This window comes from Bactrocera neohumeralis, chromosome 6, assembly GCF_024586455.1.
Source record: "Bactrocera neohumeralis isolate Rockhampton chromosome 6, APGP_CSIRO_Bneo_wtdbg2-racon-allhic-juicebox.fasta_v2, whole genome shotgun sequence".
In the NCBI taxonomy this organism is placed as follows: Eukaryota; Metazoa; Arthropoda; class Insecta; order Diptera; family Tephritidae; genus Bactrocera; species Bactrocera neohumeralis.
The window spans coordinates 20,452,279-20,476,887 of NC_065923.1; the positions used below are offsets into that span (position 1 = coordinate 20,452,279).

General features: G+C 34.7%; 1 protein-coding gene and 1 long non-coding RNA gene across 6 annotated transcripts in view; one reads left to right on the forward strand and one right to left on the reverse strand.

Moving 5' to 3' along the window:
• LOC126762200 (protein still life, isoforms C/SIF type 2) overlaps positions 1-24,609 on the forward strand; it is a 361,392-nt gene that overhangs the window by 250,049 nt on the left and 86,734 nt on the right. For all 5 annotated transcript variants that reach the window (XM_050478764.1, XM_050478760.1, XM_050478761.1 and 2 more), the window contains exon 10: positions 11,501-11,615. In XM_050478764.1, the coding sequence (XP_050334721.1) occupies positions 11,501-11,615 (115 nt within the window). The remainder of the gene's footprint in view (positions 1-11,500; positions 11,616-24,609) is intronic.
• Positions 1-24,609, reverse strand: part of LOC126762209 (uncharacterized) — a 200,662-nt gene that overhangs the window by 6,170 nt on the left and 169,883 nt on the right. The window lies entirely within an intron of this gene.

The window sequence follows — 24,609 nt, forward strand, 5'->3', positions numbered from 1 at the left end:
ACTTACCTTATACACAATTAAGCTCTTCTACATGTACTCAAGATAGGCGCAGTCTTACAAATCGAGACAATCTTCTTTTTCTCACCAAGATTATAAAAGTTGCAAAAATAAAATAGCATAAGCGTCGACAACCCGTCTAAAATGTGATCAAAGAATCTTGCCATAACTTTAGAAGAAGTAAAGGCGTGAAGTATTAAAAGGTAAAAAAAGTTACATGATCGTTTAGAATTACAAAATTGGTACTTGCTTTACAAATATGACATATTTTCAAGGATTTTCTTTGATTACGTACTCGATAATAAAGGTTTCTCCAGCAAAGAGTTCACAACCTTTTATTTTTATAAATAATTTAAAGTTGTCAAATTTTTAAAATAACTCCGACTAATGGTTGCTGGTAGCGGAATAGACACATCATAGTATGAATTGGCATCTTTATTATCTTCTACAGAAACCAGTTTCTTCGTATAAGGCGTTCAGAGTTTCGGTCCCGGAGCTTGCATAATAAAATCGAAAAATATTTCGCTGAATCTTAAGAAATTGTCTGATTGACTACAGGTTCACGTAATATACTCGTAGGCATCTTTCTCTATTTCCATATAAGCTAGCGTGAACTAGCAAAAGCTTACCACTGGTAAAACATTAAATGAAAAATGCAAAAATTAACACCTGCTATGAGACTCAGAATACAATTAATCATCAACAGTGAAACAATTCGAAATTCACTTGCATATAAGAAACTTAGCCTTCATCTAAACGTATAATAACTGAAGTACAAGTACACACCAAAACACCTGCTCCAAACCTCTTTATTCCTATGCGCTGTTATCAAAACTGCGAATGTTTCGAAAAAATATTTTGAGATGTATAGCTTCTATCGCAACAAAATTAAAGCAAATATTTTATAGGAAAAAAATATAGCACACATTTTATAGAAAAAATATGCGCTGTTAAAAAATAAAAAATATGTTGAGATGGTATGGAAGTTATCGCTAAAAAATTATAGCAAATATTTTATAGTAAAAAAAAATTATAGCACACATTTTATAGAAAAAAATATGCGCTGTTATCAAAAAATAAATGTTTTGAAAAAATATATTGAGATGGTATGGAAGTTATTGCTAAAAAATGATGGCAAACATTTTTTTGGAAAAAAAATCGGTATCTACTCTGCTTACTTTTCTACTCAACTTGTGATTCTATGTAATATAAATGTCTTGAAGAAAATTTAAAAATAATCCAAAGAATTCGAAAAAGCCTCTCTTTCTGTAACTTTCTGACATAGTAACTTCAACTCCTAAAATGAATATAAAAATCTTTTGCCATGATAATCAAAAATTCATATATGTATCTTCCAAAATGTCTTTAATTTCTAAAATTGATTCTCTTAAAACTGAAGTATTTTGTTTCTTATTGAAATGAATAAATTTTTTTAATGTTTTCAACCCTAATTTCTTGCAATAAAAACTTCGTTGTAGAGCGTAACTTTTAAAGCCTTGACGACACCACTAAAGTACACACACACACACACATACACATTTACGTATAAACAGAAGTATTTAAACAGACAATGTATGAACTCGTGCTTTAGAATATTCTGAGTGCCGTTTTTCATCATTGTCGCCGCCGTGCCACTGCACTCACCTGCTACTCACCCGCTTACGAATGCAAATGCCACGCCGCTGCCTGCATAGCACTAAGACGATTATTCAAATGAAAATCTCCAGTTGGCACCTCAGGCGCCGCCAACGGTGTCACTACAGATACTTTCACACGCTACGCCGGATGGCAAGCGACAACTAAGCGGAGTTAAGACGCAGACTAAGTAGCAAGTGGGCACACACACACACACTCACACACACACCTACATTTAAATAAGGTATGAAATATTTGTTGAAACAAAAAGCAACGGCGAAAAAGAATGATGAATAAATATATGCATTTACATACAATGCAAAGCTGGAAAAAACACTACTTTATTGTAGTCGCTTAAGTGGCAACGTTGTCAGCCGCAGGAAGTAGGTGCGCCCAGCACAAAAAGCATCGCCGGTTACTTATACGCACCGGTGAGCTGCACTGTGCTGAGGTTGAAAGTGTGACAGCTGAAGTTTAAAGGTGGCAAGTTGATAGCCACAATTGAGACGACGATGTACGCGAATGTATGTGCGTATATATGTTTACACATGCGTGTGTGGGTGTCTTTGTGCTACTTCAACCGCCACGAAGAAGCTGCAAGAATCACTGCTGCGTATGATGTACTACTTTATGTGTATATCACGTGACCACAATGTGCCTGAGACAGCCTTGCTTATGAACAATTTATGGGAACTCATACGCACTGTTGAACAAGTGGAACGCTCGCCACACACACACACACACACGCGCATGTGCATATTTCTTACGAATCTTTGTTGCTAACGGAAAAAATTAAAAATTGCGCGAAGTGCACACTTTATTATATCTCCATGCAGCATAAAATGTCGAAAATGTTCAAGTTGATGTACGAGAAACCCAACCCAGCTATCAAATAACAGTGACCCAAATATTTCGTGAGAAAATTAAATGCAATATAATTTAAATAAATAGATTGTATATTATAAAGGAATATATTATAGTTAACCTAGAAAACTTTTAAGTGATTTTCATATAAAGTTTTCGAACTTTTTTTTTACAAATGCAAAGTAATTTAACAGATTTTTTCCCTATAAAATTTTGCTATAATTTTTGGCGATAAATTTGTTATAAAAATGTTTCTTAAAATTTTTTTGCTATAATTTTTTCCTATAAAATATTTGCTATAAATTTTTGGCGAAAATTTCTGACTTTCACGGGATACAACTTTACACGAGTAATTCCATGAGCATGCTACCAGATGTCCAAAAATTTTCCTAATCGAACAAAGACTGTTCTAGCCCTTAGGTACCGCATATTTGGACTCCAGTACCTATAGTCGAGTTTTTACCGAAAATATCGGTCAATATATGAGATATTTAATTCAAGTTAAGAGAGAAATCTTTCCTTATAATAGTATTTCTGTGTATCAAGAATGTGTTGAATCGGGTCAATACTTCGCTTAGCCCCTATATACCAAACAAAAATATTGTCGAACTTTGCACCACCTACTTGTATAACGGTCGATATGTGAGTTATCTTTGTGTTTGAAATGAAAGCTTGCCATAGGCCTCATTTAACTAACAAGTATTATGTACCTAAAGGTGTTACTGGTTTAATCCTTGCATGTCGCAAGTGTATGAAGTGTCAAGTTATACCCGAACTTAGACCTTTCTTACTGGTTTCCATAAAGTTTTTACTATAAAAGTGTATCTATAAAGTTGCTATCATGATGAAAATGTTCTTATAAAATGGTGTTTTTTATAATTTTTCTCCCATAAATTAAGTACCTTTCATTTAAATTAAAATGACTAAAATATTATCACTGAAGAAGGCAAATAAATTTGTTAGAATTTTTTTGCTATAAAAGTTGACTTATGATCATTTTCTAAAGTAAAATGCTATAAAATCTATTTTTATATTTGTTTGCCATAATTTGTTTGCTATAAATGTTTTTTCTATAAATTTTTTCCTATGCCACAAGCTCGCGATTCTATGGCCATTTTTTCGGAGAACAATTCATCTCAAGAAATGGACCCGTAGTTAATGCGATTTTTTCGTTATAATTTATTTTCAATAAAATGTTTGTTTTAATTTGTTTTTGAAAATTTCTGGTTAGAACAAAATTTTTTCTGTGATATGATATGAAATATTTATGATACAATCTCCTATAATTTTTTTCTTGAAAAGAGATAATTTATTTTCAATAAAATGTTTGTTTTAATTTGTTTTTGAAAAATTTCTGGTTAGAACAAAATTTTCTCTGTGATATGATATGAAATATTTATGATACAATCTCTTTACTCATTTACTTTTTAATATTAGAAACTTTGGTTCTCCTTGAAATGAACTACCACAAGTGAAAAAGAAAAAATAATGAAAACAATTTTCAACTTAAAAATTACATATGTACATATGTATGTATATTAAAATGCTAATTTAGGAAAATTAAAAAAACAAAAAATTATAATAATCATTGCAAAGATAAAAAAAATTTAAACTTATATAAAAAATATTGAAATCCTTTTACTTTTTCACTCGTTAAATATGAAAGTTTTAAATTCTCAAAAAAAAAACAACAACAATTTCTAAATTGAAAAATTTAAATTCTCCTTCAAATCAAAGCTCTACACCACTTTAATACCATTCGCTGTAGTATCACAACTTACTTATCCAAATGCTATTAACATGATGAAGATTTGTTTTATATATGTACATACATACCGGTATACATATGTAAATGACACGGAATACAGGCCATTGTGACAGTAATGTCATACCTGAAAACCCGCAAATATACAAACATGCTGAGTGGTTGCACTTGTGAACCGAAAAATGAAGCGTATGCAGTGAAGTGAAGTGTGCGCTGTGAAGTGGTGTGAAGGATGCGAGGGCTGTAAAGCGCGGATCAGTGCTGAGTTCAGCAGTATTGAGTGGCATGGAGAGCAGCTGACGCATTATGGCTGCTGTAAAACAATGCTATATGGCTTCCTGCTGTGCCACCATGCAGTAGTGTGGCAACACTTCTTGTTTTTGCGGAAGAAATTCAAGAGAATTTTTTTTATTTATTTTTAGTGTAATTTAACTTTAAAAAGTAAAGATAAAATTGAAATTCATGCAGAGAACAGAAAAAGGAATAAATGCACAGTTTTAGATTTTTAAAATATCTAAGTGTTCGCATTTTTTTATTTCAATCTTTTTCATTAGCTTTAAATGTAATTTACCCATAATTCTTATATTTTCTTAGTTTTTAACTTTTATATTTTTTTTATATTTTTTATTTTATATAGCAAACCAAATTAAATACTTCTGTAGAGGCTAAATTTATAAAAATCACATTATATTTATATAAATAAGTGGCAACTCTATTACATTCGTTTAAGTCGCATGACAGCTTTCAAGATAGTAACATTAGTTCATTTTATTTTAATTAATAACTATAGAGTAATTTTTAAACACAAGGTAACCCCATAAAAAATATTCATTCAAATATTTATTTAAAAAATTTTTAAAAACAAAACCTTTAACTATTAATATCCATGTTTTTCTATGAAATTTTCGCTATAAAAGTTCCCCTATAAAATATTAGGATATACATACATACACATATATATCATTGTTGGTATGAAATTGTTTCACAAAAATGTTTGCAATAATTTTTCTACTATAATTTTTTCCTATAAAATGTTTGCTACAATTTTTCTTTACGATAAATTTGATGTTATAGACTTTTTTTAATATCTGCAATAATTTGTCCTCTATAAAATTTTTCATATAAAATGTTTGCTATAATTTGTTTGCGACAAAATTTTTTTCTACAAATTTTGTTATAACAACATCTGTGCTATAAAATATTTGCCATAATTTTTTTTCTACAACATTTTTGCTACAAATACTTTGCTATAAAATGTACAAATTTTTTTCCAATAACATTTGTGCTATAAAATATTTGCCATAATTTTTTTTCTACAACATTTTTGCTACAAATACTTTGCTATAAAATGTTTGTAATAATTTTCTCATCAATTTTTTCGTATAAAAAATATTTCTAATGGAATGATATTCAGTCCACACAAATTTTTGCCACCTAGATATTCCTTTCATACGGTAAATTTCGCTTCGCTGCTCCTAAAGCTATGTTTTATCCTTCTTTTATCAATTACTACAAGTCATGCTTGTCATTTAAGGCGAGAGTATAGCAAAAAAAAACAGAAAATAACAGCTCTCCTGAGGCTGCTTGCTAACATACGTCAACACATGTTAATCATACAAGTAACCGTAAAAGAATGGCTTTCATAAAATTTGACATATTGTCAATTTTAGAGAGGGTACGCAGAGAGAACCGACCCATAAGCACTACATAAAAGTAGAATGCTTCTTATATAAACATATGTAGATGAAAGTATTGCACTTAAACCTAAGTGTTTTCACAGATGACAGACAGTTTTATGCTCACCCATAGTATGTATGTTTATACAAGCTCTTTTATGTGCCGTTATACATGTGAGAGAGTATTTAGCTGCGTTTGCTTGCTTTACTTTGTACCTTCGTGTTCTCATAAAATGAACATCTTTTGGTATGTCAAACGTTTTTTCATCATACTTCAACTCCATACACAAATGTAAACACACACACGCTTATATAAAACTACACTCGCTTTCAAACACCTGGTAGAGACTGTTTGGCTTCCTTTTTGACGACTCGTCAAAATTTTAAATATGCACCCTAAATTTAAATGCCACACAACTGAAGTAGCTGTAAAACAGGTGCGAGCGAATGCAGTACCAAAGTGAAGTTGCGCGGAGAGAAGAACGCAAAAAAATCAGCAAATATAAAACAAACACGCGAGCGAAGCGGTGACAAACGTTGAGCGGCTGCAAGAGTTGACGAAAGCAATTTTCACTTTCCACATTAAATTTCAAGATTTTTATTTGACATCCTGTCTCGTGTTTATTCTTTATACTTTTCTTATATTTTGCTTTTGTTGTTGTTTCGCTTTCGCCGACAAAAGCACAGCGCGCACCGCAAATCTGCACACACACAAGCGCGCATACTTTGTGGGATTTAAGTATTAAAAAATATTTACTCACACACAGCAATACATGCACAAACATGTAAATGACATGCGTGCGCTGTGTGTGTGTGCGCAGCATACCGGCATGCCTTTAAAAATAATGTAAATTCATTTGCAAGCAACAGCTAAGCCTCTTAGAGCATGAAAGGCGTGTTTGAATGAATGCAGTTTCTCTAGTGGCGCTGCTTACAAATCACTCAAGTGTATTTATGTGTGTCAGAAAAGTGCTCGTTGGCGAATCACTCAAAAGACAAACTATTCAGCTATGAAAATATAACAAAAAACAAGAAAAAAAATTAATAAAAAAGGCAAAAACAATGCATTGAAGCCGGAAACTGTAAAATTCAATGCAATAACGCACATACAGAGATTTCTATATTTATTTTTGCGTAAATACATTTGCATAGATAACGGTAACCAAAAGCATATATGCACAGTTGACAGCCATAGTTGAACAAATATAGTATGTTTGGTTACAAAACATGCAGCCAAAAGCTTGCTTTTGACACAGTATTGCAAGCAAACACGCAATCGTCTTAATAAATTTAATTTTCTATGAAGTTTATTGTAAAATAAATTATTACATAATGCAGGAAAAATATCTTACTTCTCCTCTGATGTGAATTGGTGACATACAGTTGTATACAAATCCTTTAAGACAAATAAATGTAATAGTACGGAAATAGTTACACAATAATTCCTTTTGTTCTTACATTGTAAGCCAATCATCTAGCCTATTCATCAACCGACAGTTTTATAAATTTTTTGCCATTTTTGGTATTAGTTACGTTAAATTTTGTTAAAAATGCCATAGTATGTATGTATGTATATGGATATAGAGTACAGATCTTTAAAAGTAACATATGTACATATGCCTGCTTTGCTATAAAATTTTTGCTATACATTTTTGCTATACTTTTTTTCTACAAAATGTTTGTTATAGATTTCACAGGCAATTTTTATTAATGAATGTTCACTAAAATTTTTTTTTTATTAAATTTGTGCTGTAATTTTTGACGATGAAATTGTCGCTATAAAGTGGTTTCTTAAAAAATGTAAAATTTTTTCTATAAATAATTTTTGATATAAAGTTTTTGCTATAAAATTTTTGCTATAAATTTTTTGCTATAAAATGTTTGCTATAAAATATTTGCTATAATTTTTGTTTCCAAAAAATTTTTGCTATAAATTTCAAATGCAATTTTTAATAATGAATATTTACTAAAATTTTTTCTTATTACATTTCTGCTATAATTTTTGTTTCTACAAAATTTTTACTATAAATTTCAAATGCAATTTTTATTAATGTATATTTATTAAAATTTTTTTTATTACATTTCTGCTATAATTTTTTACGACAAAGTTGTCGCTAAAAAATTTTGCTATAAATTTTTTTCTACAAAACTTTTGTGATAAAATATTTCTCATGAAAGTTTTGTTAATGAATGCTTACAATAACTTTTTCTTAATAAATTTCTGCTATAATTTTTGGCAGTAAAGTTGCTGCTGTTTGCTATAATTATTCTTCTATAATTTTTTCACTATAAATTGTTTATTATAATTTTTTTTCGAAAGTTTTTGACTAAACCCAAACAAACAACTGCTGTTATTGATCATATACATATATATGTGTATGTATGTATGTATGTACATACAGTAAATTAAAATTTCCTTCAAATCGAAGATCTTCAGCCCCTATATTCGCTCTAGTATCAGAACTTATTTTTCCAAATGTTATTAACATGATATAGTTTTATTTTTTAAGTACACTTATGAACATGCCCTGTTTTATCAGCGTTGCCACCTGTTTGAAAAATGTATTCAATGAAGCCCTTTAGTCCATCAAATTGGCTGATTAAAATAGTAAAAAAAAGTTCAATTCTTAAATTTCAAAAAAATTATGAAGTATGATTTCAATGTTATATACTGATTCCGCAACTTATTATGAAAACGCTTTGGTTGGTTAGGTCAACCAAATTAAGCCCTGCAATTCAGTAGATTTAGTAAAACACCTGATCTTTTTTGACCCCAGCTCCCCAATGTCTCTTCAGTTGGTGCATTGATAGCAGTGGAGTATGTGCCTTCTCAGCTGTATGAGAGCTGAGCATTCGCAAAGATAATGTTCCAGCACCTCACCATCCTCCGCTCAAGGTATACATTCACTTTTATCACTTTTCCAATTTTCTGAAGGTGTGCTTTTAAAGACAGGAACCCTGTGATAACTTCTACAATATTACTAAGTTCCCTTTAGCCTGAAGGTAGAAGCTTTTGGGTCTGTTTACCATCAACACAACCCCAAAAATACTTTAAAGTATGTCTTGTGCGGGGATGTTTCTTTAGGAGTCCTTGCTTCCTGGACAGGAGCAACTTAGATGAATTGCATTCCTGCTGCTGCGGATAACATTAATTGTTGCTTCTTTGTCTGCTAAAAGGTTTATGAACTTGCTAGTTTGAGAAAATCCCATCTGGACTTTCTGTTATGCCAATAATTTCGGCCTGAAAGACCGTATTGGAGTGATTTAGTTTGAAGCTATCTTCCGCGTATGTCCTCGGTGAATATGTGGATTTCGCCGTTGATACTGTCGATCACAAAACTAGTAACTGGTTCAATCTTCTTTATAATTCTTCAAGGATTTCTCCTTTTCTCCTTTCTAGCATTGCAAATTTATGCCAAGTTTACAAAAACGCTTTAGCCTTTAATTTTCCTAGACATACACCTCTGCTACTCGGAAATTATTAGTATTTTATGTGACTTTTTTATGTGCTCCAACCAAGATAAACTACCAAACTAAAGTAAAAATTACAGAAGCAAACCAAAAATGCAAAAATCACCGAGGAACTCAATTCGAAATAAGTAGATATTTTTATATTTGGCTGCTAAATACAATATACACAAATCAGTAAAAAAAATTACAAAATAGTAAAGGGTAAGCCATTTCGAGGTTCTTTACTTTTCTAAAGCAAAATATACAGAAACTTCAAATTTAATTTGGCATTTTTATTATCATTCAAAAGAACATGCTTCGGCAATAATTTTTTGAAAATTATCTCTTTTAATTGTTTGCCGCGACTACATTTCAGATGGTCCATTTTTTGAACCCAATTTTCAATAAATCGTTCGAGCATTTCGACCTCTGACTGATGACTGGTGATATCATACGACTTTGGTGGGGTCAATTATGTTTGTTTATATACGCATTAAGCCAGCAAAGAGCCTCATCGGTGAATAAAATTTGGCTAGAAAACGTCGGATCTTCTTCGAACTTTTGAAAAGGTCGGATGGCTGTGGAAGAACTACAGCATTTGTCACGCTTTAGAGTTAAGATCTCGTCTTAAATACGCCAAGTCGTTCCATACGTCAGTTCGAGTTGCTGCGAACGGCGCCGAATTGACTCTCCTCGAACTTGCTGCTATATTTTCTTCACGGCGTGCTGGAACGTGGTCTATTTCGTTGAACATAATCCAGTAATAAATGCTGAGTCTCAAGATGGGTGATGGTGTTACGAATAGAACGCTCAGATGGCCGATTATGTTGACCATAAGTTAAAAAAAGAGGCAATTGAAAATAAATACCTCTTCTTGGATCACCCGTTATATTTAATTGTTTGTTTTGAATATCTTGGTTCAAATAGGATGTGACCTCGTGGATCCGTCTTAAAGTTGGCAGCAGCACATACGAGTAATAATAATAAAAATAATAACTTTACTAACATTGTCTCCACGAAATTATACGCCGGTGTATAGCACGACTTTTTTTCCCAAACTAACGGAATTATTCTCGCAAAATATTTTGAAATTTGCAATTAAATTTTTGTAACTAAAGTTCGCACAAAGATCACATTGCATTATCTGAAGAACTTTAGTGTATAAAAAGCAATTTAAAGTTCCGCTTAAACGCAATTCAAAAACTATGCAAACATACAACAAACACTTTACAATAACAATGCAATAAAAGTACAAGAAAGCTTCAGTTTGGCTTTGTATTTCCATTTTCCGGCTGGTTACACCATGTTCACGCGCACACACTAACACATACACAAGCATATCGAATGCAATACAATACAAATTTTACACCTTTTCATGCTTCTTTGCATTTCCGTTGGAATAGCAATAACAAAGCGTTGTAGCAATAGTAAGCTGTTTAAGGCGTTTGCCTTTCTTTGTCTTCCCGCTGTGTGCAACCACTTACAAGATGTTCTGCCAGGCGCTGAGTCTCTCTTATCAGCGGCGCATGTGTGCGAACATATATGTATATGTGTGTGTGTGTGTGTGTGTGCAATAGTAACAGTGTCGTAATACAATGCCGCATAGAACAAGTGGAATTCAAATATGCACACACACACACGTACACATCTACAAACATTTATGAGCCTTGCGCTGTTCTACATATGAAAGGATATTCTTTGGCAGACAATGCGTATCAAGACGAAATCACTACAACCATAAATATTTTACATGTGTATGTATATACAAGCACACACACACGCGCAAGCGGAAGTATTGCTTAGTTTGATTTTTTTGTTATTGAATTTCATTGCTCGTGTCATAATTTTTACTCACACGCTGACAGCAGCTACCTTTTGGTATGTACTCCACTGCCTGTCAAAATGTCCTCTTCTACTTGGCTGCAAACACAATGCAGTTTATTCCAAGCCATTCTATTCAATTCTATTCTCTACTATTGTGTATTCATGTTCATGTATGTATGTGTGTGTGTGTGTGTGTGTATGGGTTTGTGTTACATTTCCATACTGATTTCCTTTCATTCGTTGTAGTATACTTCAATTGTATTCATATTTTTATGCATTTTCGTTTCAGGTATTATCAAGGGAGACGAAATAATGGTGATCAACGCTGCAATTGTATCCGACTTGGATATGATGTATTTGGAGAGTGTGCTGCAAGAGGAGCAATCACTATGCATGATGATGCGGTAAGTTCAAAAAGACACCAGCTGCGCCCATATAGTTATAGGACATATGTATATTCATACAAACATATATTTCCTTTAATATGTATATATCTATATGTGGGTAATTGTTAGCAAGAGCGTGGTGCGCCTTTTCCTTGCTGCCAGCTGGCGTGCTACAAATGTATTCTGTCTTCCACGTTGACATGGAATTTATTTATTGACAGTTCCTTATGAAGCTGTTGATTTTGTGCTTCCCATATATCGTCACCTAAAAAGCATAATAACGTAACATCACTTTTCATAAGTTTACAGGCGAAGGAAAAACGATATGATGGAAATTTGAGTTTTGGTATAAAATGGTTATAGAATGGTTATATATTGGTTATAAAATGGTTATAGAATGGCTATATATTGGTTATAAAATGGTTATATATTGGTTATAAAATGGTTATATATTGGTTATAGAATGGCTATATATTGGTTATATAGAATGGTTATATATTGGTAATAGAATGGCTATATATTGGTTATAAAATGGCTATATATTGGTTATAAAATGGTTATATATTGGTTATAAAATGGTTATATATTGGTTATAGAATGGCTATATATTTGTTATAGAATGGCTATATATTGGTTATAGAATGGCTATATATTGGTTATAAAATGGTTATATATTGGTTATAAAATGGTTATATATTGGTTATATCTGAGAACTGAAGCTGAAAATTGTATGCTACATATGTGTAAATTGATGCAGTGAATCGTAAGCAATAAAAACTCAATTTAGATTTGATGATACGTTGTTTTGCATTTTAGGTGACGATATGTAGCCATAGAAATACAATATACAAATACCATATACATATATGGTGTATTTCCAATAGGAATATGACTCCGACTATTTCTTTTTTAGTATAATTTATAATAAATTAAATGGAAGTTAGTTGAGCAATCCAAGCCATTTTCCAATAAAAATATCTAAAACTACGTTAAATAATGTCCGGAATTTAGTCTAAATCCGAGCTAATCCTAACTTAATTACAGAAGATACAAGCAAAAACTTAAACTTCAATTTCACCGAGGATATAATACCCTGCACAAATACAAAAGATGCCTTACAAGAACTTTGACCGGTCACCTTGTATGGAAGCAATAAACCATATTGACTCGATCTGAACAATTTTTTCGGAGCTTGTACCTAACCTAAGCATAATTGGGTGACGATATCCTCTCAAGTGAAAAAGCTTACCATACAAGCACTTTATGCCGATCGTTCAGTTTATATAATATCTACATATATGCTATGGTAGTCCAATATTGGCCGTTCCAAGAAACGAGCAGCTCCTTGGTGAGAAAAAGACGGGTGCAAAATTTAAGATCGATGTTTCTAAAACTGAGGGACTAGTTCGTATATAGAGACGAACGAACAAGGATACGCACATGGCTAAATCGACTCAGCACGCCACGCTGATAATTTGTATATATATTTTATAAGACTTCTTACGTTTCCTTTTGAACAAATATCGTGACAAACATAATATGGCCTGTTCGGGATATAAAAATAGCTCGCACATAGTTAGGCTAAGTTAGTTTCTACGGTTGTTGGTCATGACAGAAATCGCACATAAAGAGTAACAGGTAGTCTTTTTGAAACTACAGAACCTCTGTACCCGAACCCTAAATCGCAAAGCGCCTTACGACCAATATAAATCTGCGTAGGAGCCTAATTTATTTTCCCCCAGCTCAGTGGGATAACTAAAAGTGTGAGCACCCAAAAGCAGAACTCTGAAATACGGAACACTCAAAAACAAAATGTTGAAATGCTTCCACATCATCTTCTTCCAAATAACTTCTACAACTAGTATCCGGTTAATTGTCAAACTTACAGCTTGGACGCTGATAAAGCAATGACAGGTTAGAATCAGCACAACTAGGGCAACGATAGCCTTACTGCATTATCTCAAGATCCCTCTGGTCCAAGAACGCAAGAGACCTTTGCTTCTTGTAAAGCTGACCAAGCTCTCGCCAAGCCCAACTATCCCTTGTAGAACACACGACGAGACCAGAGCACCAACCCGTTTTCATTCCACTGATAGCGCAGCTATGGTGCTTCTTCTTACCTGCTCGTCAGCTTTGCAGTTATCTGTGATTCCGATGTGGACTACCATTCATACCAGTCTTATGTTAAGAGGACTCGATGCCATTTGAAGCGAGTTTGGTGTTTTCGGCTTGAAAAACGCTACAGTAGTCAGGAAACCTAAAATAGAAGTTAGTAAATAGTTCCTCAGAATATCCCCCTCTATCATGCTCATTTTTATACCCTGAACAGGGTATATTAAGTTTGTCACACCCAGAAGGAAGCGTCGGAGACCCTATAAAGTATATATAGTATATAAATGATCAGTATGTTGAGCTGAGTCGATTTAGCCATATCCGTCTGTCTGTCTGTCCGTCTCTCCGTCTATTTGTCCGTCTGTATATATATAGGAACTAGTCCCTCAGTTTTCAAGATATCGTTTTGAAATTTGCAAACGTCATTTTCTCTACAAGAGGCTGCTCATTTGTCGGAACTGCCGATATCTGACCACTATAACATATAGCTGCCATACAAACTGAATGATCGGAATCAAGTTCTTGTATGGAAAACTTTTGCATTTGACGTGATATCTTCACCAAATTTGACATGGATTATTGTTTAAGGTCCGGAAGAAATTGTTGAGGTCGATTAACTATAGCATTAGCTGTCATACAACCTAGACACATAGTTACTAAAAGAAATGCACCTGTGAAGTGTATATTGGCTTCGGTGCAGCCGATGCTAACGTTTTTTCTTGTTTTTCCTTGAGGAACCTACCTGCAGTCCTTTTTAACATCCATTAATAATTTCCTTAGTTCACAAATCATCAATTAATTATAAATTCGGACCTCATCCTCTTAAATTCGAAAAGTTTTTATACCTTAGGACCTATTAAAATTAGGAATGAGATTATATGTATCCGAGAAGCTCTTTATAGTATGGGTTTTACTTCATGCTAGTTCAATTGCACCATACTTTTTTCAATCTGGGGTCCTTTATGCAAGAAAATGTATATATCTGAACAAAGGTTTGACGGCAATTTACAGAATGGGCTCTCTTGAAACCATTTGCACTATTAGGAGCCACTATATAATTTTTACAACTTTGGTCCAGTTTAGGGAATACCTGAAAAAGCTTGCCTAACCTATAACAGACAAAGCGAGTATCACGGAAACATCAGTGTTATTCCGAGAGCCATTAGAGAACGATACTTTCTTAATATGTCTTATAAGAATGAGTAACATAATTAAAATCAACTCGGAACGTTTTGAACATAAAAGATATATATTTTACCTTCGACCTTAACTTTTCGCATTACTAGTAGCCCAGCTCGCTTCCGAAATGGATTTAGGTGCTATCTTTTATCATGTAATTTCAAATGTCAACTATTCCGATATTGATTACAGCATAGTCTTGTAATAAATGAATTCCAAAACAGAAACGAAATACCCATATCCATACACATATACATATATATAAATATATGTACATATATATAAATAGAAGTGGTGTCACACCAGTCAATACATCAATGTCAAGGAAGTAAAGGAAATTTCCGCTAAAAAACTAACAAACAATAACTGCTGCTCCCAATCACACACAAATGAAAGCAGCTGGCAACTATGCGCATAACAACAACAACAAACGAGCAACCGAGAAACAAACAAAATAATGGTTCGATGTAAAAGTGAGACAAATGTCGCAATTCAATTGCAACTGCAATTTCACCAATGTCAGCAGAAAAGCATTTACCAGAGTGGAGAGGAGACTCGCATCATAGTCTAGAGATTCGACACACAAGAAGCCTGTCAGCTAAGCAACAAGCAACATAGTTTATCATTGCGAAAATTTCCGTTTACTTTTGCCACCGACTTGCTTATCTGTTCATAAATTTGTGCTTTTTTCCATTTTTTCTTTGTTTTGTTGGTTTGGGAGCGCCTGCCTTCAGCGCATAGACACTTACAAGACAATCAGGCACTAAACAATTGCAATCGAAATAGCAGCGGCAACAAGGCAAACTATAACTCTCACAATGTTGCTCAATGCACCGTTAGTAATAATATTGTATTATGTGGCACATAGTAAACATACACTTATATTTATATATGAACAAATGTGTGTGTATGCCAAACACATGTGGCTGCATTCAATCACAGCACAAACTCTTTGCGGATTTCTGAGATTGCGAGAAGATAAAGAGTTGCAGACACTTTGAGCTGGAATTGTAAACCACGTGCATTTGCAGTAGAAATACAGTGTAACAGCTGCATGCAACAACAATAATGCAACAACATACAAATAAAATGAATTTGTTTACAACGCGTATGAATCGATTTAGAAAGCATTGGTGCTCTTTTGGTGGCATGAAAGCAATATGCATAATCACATATGTATGACAAGACAAATATAGAATAAATGCATATTTCAACGGGCGAGAGTTTTCATATGAGTAATTTATTTCTTAAGAGTAATCAATATTAGGGTTGTCGATAGATGAAATTACACAGAAAAATCGCACCTACTTCTTCTTCTTTATTATCGTAGACACCGCTAAGTCGTAGACATGGCTCGGGGAGGTTGTTCCCGATCCTGACGCAGCTTTTGGTATTGTTCAACGTCAGTTGACACAGTCGTATTACTTTCGCGGGGATACCAAATTCAGACATCGCGGCATAGAGGCAGCTCCTTTTCGTGCTGGTAAAAGCAGCTTTGAAATCGACGAAGCGGTGGTGAGTGTCGATCCTCTTTTCACGGGTTTTTCCCAAGATTTGGAGCAATGTGAATATATGGTCAGTTTTTGATTTTCCAGGCTTGAAGCCACACTGATAAGATCCAGTTTATTGACGGTGAGCTTTAATCATTCACACAAAATGCTCAGTAGAAGTTTGTATGCGAAGTTGGGGACGTTTGCACAGATTGTGGGGTCTCTCTTTTTGTGATTGGACAGTGCAAATATAATGTCCAATATACTTTTGCTGAATATGCTTTCGTCCAACCATATTCTACAGAGAAGCTAATGCATGCTCCTTATCAGTTCTTCGCCGCCGCATTTGAATAGCTCGGCCGGCAATCCAACTTTATTGTTCTTCAAACGAGTAATTGCTATTCGTACTTCCTCATGGTCGGGCAATGGAACGTCTGCTCCATCGTCATCCATTGAGAAATCGGGTTCACCATCCCTTCAGCAGGCTGGTGAAGTGTTCCCTCCATAATTTCAGCATGTTCTGGGCAACAGTAACTAGATCACCTCTGGGGGTTCTTCAAGAATATGCTCCGGTCTTGATACCTTCTGCTAGTCGCCGCATCTTTTTCTTAAAATTTTCAAGCATTGTCCCTGTCTTTCAGCATGTCAAGTTCTTCGTACTCACGCATTTCGGTCTCCCTCTTTTTTGGTCTGCAAATTCATCTCGCATCCCTCTTCAACTCTCGGTATCTATCCCATCCCGCACGTCCCATCGCACCTACTACTAATAAGGTAAGGTGATTACCGTGGTGTGGTGGACTACGAATTCCTTCTGTCGGGTCAAACTGTCAACAAAAAATATTAATTGAGTTATTTGAGCGTAATGCGTCGTTTGGGTTAAGCTATTCGTCTGAAACGGCTGGAATTAAGAGCGAACAACTCTTGGTTCCCTCATCACGATAACTTACCATGTCATACTGTATGAGTTCTTCGCTACTTCTTGGTCAAACAGTCGACTAATTTCGCTCCGGATCCACCATATTCACCTGATTTGAGTCCGTTTGGGATGCACTGGGATTACTTTGAAGGGAATGAAATTAATTTGAAAGAACAAATAAAGAATTTACATTTTATATACAAATTCACCTTACTTTTTGACCACAATAGTAAATCTATTTTTGAAATGAAACTTAAGGCAAAGCATAAAGTGTGCCAATGACGGTGGAATGTCGTTAACACTTTGAGCCCCGCGTGTACCACTGGTGGATATTTATGTTTTGACGATTTGGGACAATGTGACCACCCGTGGACATTGGTGGATTTTCATTATGGGACAATGTGACAAACGGTGATCACAAAAAAAAAAACAAGAAAAGAAACATCAAAAATGCATTTGGTTTATCAAAAATAAATATCACAAAGTCACCTCAATCGCAAAAAATCAATAATACTTAGTAAAAAATCAATAAAATAAAAACAAACAAACCAGCTTGTCAACTAAAGCACAACTCTTCGTCAGCATTCGGTGCAGAAAAAAAATGGCCACGGGTGGGCACGCGGGGCTCAAAGTGTTAATATAACAGAATTTCGTAGAAATACAGAAACAACTTATTGGTCTTAAAAAATAAAATTCGGATGCGTAGATCATTTTCGGTTATAAACCATGTGATCAAATTTGACCCGGACTGCCAAAAAAAAAAGTTACATTTTTGTATTTTATTGCCAATATTTGTACCGCCTCCAAAATAGACTCCCGAGCCAACAAAAATATTTCAACAGTTAACACAATTTTCTATATAATTGTTTTAGGTCTCAGTTATGACAGCTATCAGCCTTCAGCGAGTTTGTGTTTTTTCAGTTTCGGTTCGGTGTTGGACCACTATTCGTAAGATTGCTGAATAGTTTTGACAACATATTCGTAAACCCACGTCTCGTCACCAGTAATTATGCATTTGATAAATGAAGGAACGTCAGATACGTTGTCACACATATCTTTTACGATTTCTATCGACATAGTTTTAACAAAGATTCAGATATTTTGGTACGAGTCAAGCATTGACATCCTACTTTAACCAAAATATGTATTGAGGCGTTTCATAGAAGGTGTTGAGATTCTCTGCCATATCTCTGATGCCAGCACGAGGATTTCCAAGCATTGTTTGCTTAACTTTTTCAATGTTACGGTCATTAACAGACGTGTAGGACGACTCGCAAATGCATAGTTTTTGTTGTCTTCACAATCTTCACTGAATGTTTCAAATACTTATGTTCGTAATAAACTAGACCCCCAAAACAATTCTGCAATATCTCTAACGCTTCCGTGGCCACGATTCCATTGGAAACACAAAATACAGCGATCTCGTTGTTACTTTTTCTCATTGTGAAAATCGCCAGACAAACCATTAGTATCCCGCACTAATTGACATAAGAAGATAAAACTTCACACGAACTTAAAAAAAAAGGTTCTAGTCTAAAAATATTTATCGATTCGGTCGAGTCCGAATCAGATTTGATCAGGTAGTAATAACCTGTGTTTTTGTGCTTTGTCTACGCGTATCATATGGAGATGTTAGAGGATGAAAATTCAATAAAGCTAGGTGTTGACCCACATTTTCCTCTACCACAACAAAATGTCATCCTCTAATCCAGTGGTCTAATTTAATTTTTATTTCTACAAAATTTGTCACACCAATTCAAAATCTCTCACCACATTTTAAAATATTACTTACAGAAACAAAGATAATTTATAATTAAGGTTGAGTGTCCAAACCTTTTTTGTAAACAAACAGGTTCCTTGCCAAACAAATGCCTTTAACCTTGCCTTAAACGAGTTGTATACATTCTTAGAAGCTGGTTTGGAATCACAATTTCTCTGATCACTATATTTCAAGCCTGCTCCTTTAACCAGTTGGATTTAATTTAAGATAGTAAGTTAATACATCATTAAAATGTTACAATGTCTGTACTGTTATTAGTAACTGTATATAGTACATAATGACATTATACAAGTTTAAGTGAATTATACCAGTTCATGTGAGTTATGCCAGTTGCTGTTCGTTTCACCACTCTAAAAGATTTAGCGAATCGAATGTTAAAGCCACACAAACTTTTATTCATTTTCCTTTTACAAACGTTTATAAATCCTTATTTTTTCAACGCCAAAATAATCACCAGAAAAATGCTATAATGTCTGTAGCGATTGAAAATTATTAGCAACTTATCACACAACATGTATTTCCGTGCTCTCTCGTATTTTTCACATACAAACCGCCTCAAGTGCCGCCACATGTTCGTGCGCCTGTTGAACAATTCCAAACACATCCACTTGTGGGCATGTTCGCTACAATTCGCTATGGACTTTTTATACCCCAAACTCATACGAGTTATGAGTTGCTAAGTCCCACAATTACCGTTACTCAGCTTTTATTGCTCCCTTGTGCCCGAACTATGTGTAATTGGGTTGCTACTTGCGAGTCACTTAAGTGTTTTCTAGTTGCCATTGATTAATAAGTTCCACGCTTTCGACTTGTGGGTGTGTTGTGTACGAACCGGAATGCATGGGTGTGCGTGGTCCTGAGTGTATGTGTGTGTTCACTTGTGTGTATGTGTGGGTGGAACTCATGAAATTCCTATTAATTGTGCATGCGATTTCTTAAGTATGCCGTTCTCATAGGAGCGCCAAGCGAAGACGGCAACGAAACGCATGCCGAAATTTGGGCGAACTATAAATTAATGAGCAGCCAATACACACATTTGGCAAGGTTAAGTGTCGTTATGTATGTGTAATTAAGTGCTGAGCTACAAAATATTATAGCGATTAGTTTTTGCTAATATTCGCTTCAAGTATCTCGGCTAATTAAACGAAATATTACAAATCGTAGAAATTGAGATTAACCGATGCCATGTGCGACGTCGAGTGAGTCTATTGAGACGTGCTTTGTGTCATTAGCGGTTTTATGTGAGCAAGTCAGTAACTAATTAATACAAGTTTTAACTGAATTTTACCCTAAAGTGACGCTTTGAATAAACCACATAAAATATTCGAAAACATTTTTGGAAATTACTGCTTCGGAGGAGCCAATGTTTCGCCGAATGTATGTAAAACATGATCCAACATGGTTAGAGAAAAATTTGCGTTTGAAAAAATATGTGTAACCTGATTTATTAGATAACGGTATATCTATTATACCCGATCGATGGTATATATGCGGTGGATTTCACACATTTTCAGCAAAGAACCACTTATCCATGATATGAACCAAAAATACATTACAAAAGCTGCCTGAAGTTTGCAAAAAATATGAAAATGATGTCTAGGGGTACTTCCTATTAGGTACTGGGATCTATGCCCAAATTTAGAACCTCAAAACATTATTATCAGTTAAAGATGTCCTCTTAATTTTATGACACTATCTTAGACAGCAACTGATATATTCGGCATAAAATCAACTGAAATGACCAAAATGTAAATATATCTATTATATGGGGTGAGGGTACACATACATATCTTGGCTGCGTTTTAACCATTTTCGGCATCAAATCTGACTATGTCCAAGACTATACATACGTTCTCATAGTTTTATGAAGGTATCTTACAGATTAACCGACATAAACGATATAAATTCAGCCATCAGTATCAAAACCGTGGAAATTTGTGGTACCGATTTTTTCCAGCTTTTACATAACAGCATATTATTATCACAAGTAAATGCCAATTTAATATAATTATGTCACTTCATATGTTGACCGATATTTTTGATAAAAACTCAGTAATAGCCACTTAGGTCATCATTATATTTTTAGGTATGTGGGGTCTTGAAAGTTTTTATTCCGATTTCAACTATATTTAGATGAAAACTACACACTTTGAAGATACTATTTGTGTAATTTTTGGTACCAATATCTTCATGTCAGGTTTTGGGAAAAAAGTAGACGTGGTTGCAATTCGATTTCGTAAATGTCATTTTCAAACTGTAATCTGTGGTTGTCACGGTAATGTTATTCATCCAATTCGAGTTCTAGTTGGTCGAATAATGCCTATGAAATGTGTATTCACTTAAAAGGGGAGCATGGTCTTTCTCTCTATCCCATTTTTATTCCGTGCGCATAGTATCTTAACGTTGCCACGAATCCCACCCAGTAGGAAATGTTGGAGATTCCATAAAGTGCGCATATATCTACACACATAAATGAGCAGCATGATGAGTTTGGTCATGTCCGTCTTTCTAAATGCCCGTCTATCTGTATATAAGCCAACGAGGTTCTTTTTGAGATACCGCTCTGAAAATTTTCACTCTTTTCTTTAGTCAAGAAACTGTACAATTGCATAAATGGCTAAAAAGATATCACTATAACACATAGCTGTCGTATAAACTGATTAGATTAAACTAGATAAATAGAGGAGGATTGCACCGCGACCTAAGGTCTATTGTGCCCTCTCCTAAGTCACAACGACTCACTTAGCCCAGCATATTGATAAATTTCAATATACTGCTAAGCGCTATTGAGGCGATGTGATCCCTATTTGGAAACATGAATCCAAGAGCCTTTATCCTACGCATACAGACTGATGTACAGTCAATTAGCAGGTATTCTGGCGTTTCAGGCTCCATGTCGCAGAACCGTCAATTCACACAAGAAGTCAAGGCCATGATGTAAGGAATTTTTGAGATTGCAATGGCCAGTGTAGGAGGCGACAAGTAGCCTGTATTTTTCCCTTGGAAGGTTGATTACATATTTAAACCTTTTAAGGTTGTAACCACACATTTGTAACTTGGCATGGAGCATGACATGGAGTTATTGCCAATACCTCTCCCTATACACTCCTTTATCCTTACGGAGCAGCTTCTTTATGGTAAGGGAACCAACCACAATGATCGGTTCGGATTCTACCATGTTGATGAATGCGTTGGAGCGGGCGAGCTCATCAGTCAGTTCATTGACGGCTCTGCCATTGTGACCGGGCAACCATATAAGGTACACCTGGTTACGATCTGATAGACTATTCAGACGTTCTATACACTCCTGCACCAATAGCGGCTTCATCTGGTATGCAGAGATCGCTTTTAGTATCGTTTGACTGTTGCTGAGTATAACTATATGTTCTATGCACCAACTTATAGCAAAGACCACTGCTTGGAATATACCCTCAGGTATGAAGAGTTTTGTGAGTGGTCCTGCGACTCCTGCGCCAATTCCCTTAGACGTTTTCGAGCCGTCGTCGGCTTACCATTTGATTGTACTATCCTTAAGCAGTAGCTCGAGAGCAGAATCGACCGATTCGGCATTACTGTTGAGGGTAACCCTTAACTTTCTTAGTGAATTTAACACTTTTGGTAAGGCTGTCCCTTCAAAGAAGAGCCAGTGGTATTTCGGCACTTAAGCCCTTCATACGCTGGATAGAGTTTACTTTACCTCTGCCAAACTGCTGTCGTTTGGAGCAGTGTGTATTTGGCAACCTGACCGTTTACTAGGTGAAGCGGTGTGAGATCCAGCATGACTTTCAGCGCCATCGTCGGACATGTGCGCATGGCACCCCACCCGCAGATGCAGGCGGGTTTTCGCAGTTTCGATAGTTGAAGCCTTACTCTGAAACCGTCGTTCCATTTGTGATAATCGGTCGTACGATCATGGTCTACAACCACCTGACAATCCTTGACTTGCAATCTGAGGATTTACCAGCTAACCGATTGATAAACTGATAGATAAACGATAAGTTCTTGCAAGTAATTGTTTTTATTATTATTATTATTATTATTATTATTATTATTATTATTATTATTATTATTATTATTATTTAATTAGGAAAATATACAAAATACTAAACCTAATGGTAAGAAAGGAGTACAAAATACTGTGGCCATCGCCTCACAAGATAACTTCAAAACGTTTGGCATATAGTATTTTTTAAAATATCCGAACTATATATTCTGGTCGAAGCACTATATCATATAGCTGCCATACAAACTGACCGATCAAAATGAAGATAATGATTTTCAAAAAAGATCGTTTTGGCTTCTTATATAACTTGTCACGACAGAATGATAAAAAAAAAACTCGCTATGTGACAATTTAAGGACTAGTTTTTCCAAAAGCTCCCATTTGAATATAGCAGAAAGTAATTTATTTACCTTAAATCCAATTCGCTTTACACTTTCATGACTCTATTTCATAACTCCTGCGCGAGTATACGCATTTTACGATTACACAAAAATAAAATAGCTGATTTTTATTTTCATTTTCATTTCTGCCATAAATGTCAATGCAATAGACATCAGTGTAATTATCAGCTTCGGTTAGTGCCAACGGCAGAGGTGCATATGAAAAGCCGCAAATCGCGCCACTTTCCAAACAACGCGCACACCTACTCACACAAACGTGCAGCTGCAAATGTGTCGCTGTGGCCCCCATTGATGTCGAAAACACAAACACTCGCACAATGCACCGCAGCGGACGGGAAAATTAAGTGTTGAATATTGCAAACTGCGGTTTTGCATAAAGCGGACCATTGCCATAATGAGTTGATTACGTCGACGCTGAAATCCCGCGTGCAACATCGTGGCCGCATAAAACATATCAAAATTCAATGACAGGAAACGCCCGGGAATGAGTTTGTGGGCGAAAGAGTACACCTACTACCTGTGCACCGTAGTTTTGAATACACTAAAAATGCATATTAAGCTTGCAGACATACTGGCTGCCTTGAATGATTGTAGCCGATTAATATGCTTTTTAGTGAGTTCTCGATAAATTTTATATTCAACAATTGAGTATATTCATTTGTTATAAAACTCTCAGAGATATTTGTTCACGATTCTAGATAATATGAGATCGCTTATCTTAGAGGTCCTTAACTGAATACAATTGGTACGAAGACTAGTTAGAGTAGTAGCTTATCTATTTTTTTTTTTGACTCTACAAAAATATTAGAATTTGATCAATAATTGACATCACTTTAAACTGAGCACTCCTGACTGAGCAAAAAAAGGGCGATACATTTCGAGGCTCCCTATTCTTTTAAAGAAAAAATACAGAAACCTAAAATTTTTTATCATTCTAAAGAACATTTGGTGCCATTTATTTCGTTAAGATTATGTCTTTCAAATGTTGTCCGCGGCTACTTCTAAGATGGTCCATCCGTTGAGTCCAATTTGAGCATTTCGACTGGTAAATGGCGAATGACATGCGTGATGTTTCAAGACCTGAGAGGGATTGTCCGCATAGACTTTAAACTTTACATTTCGTCATAGTCT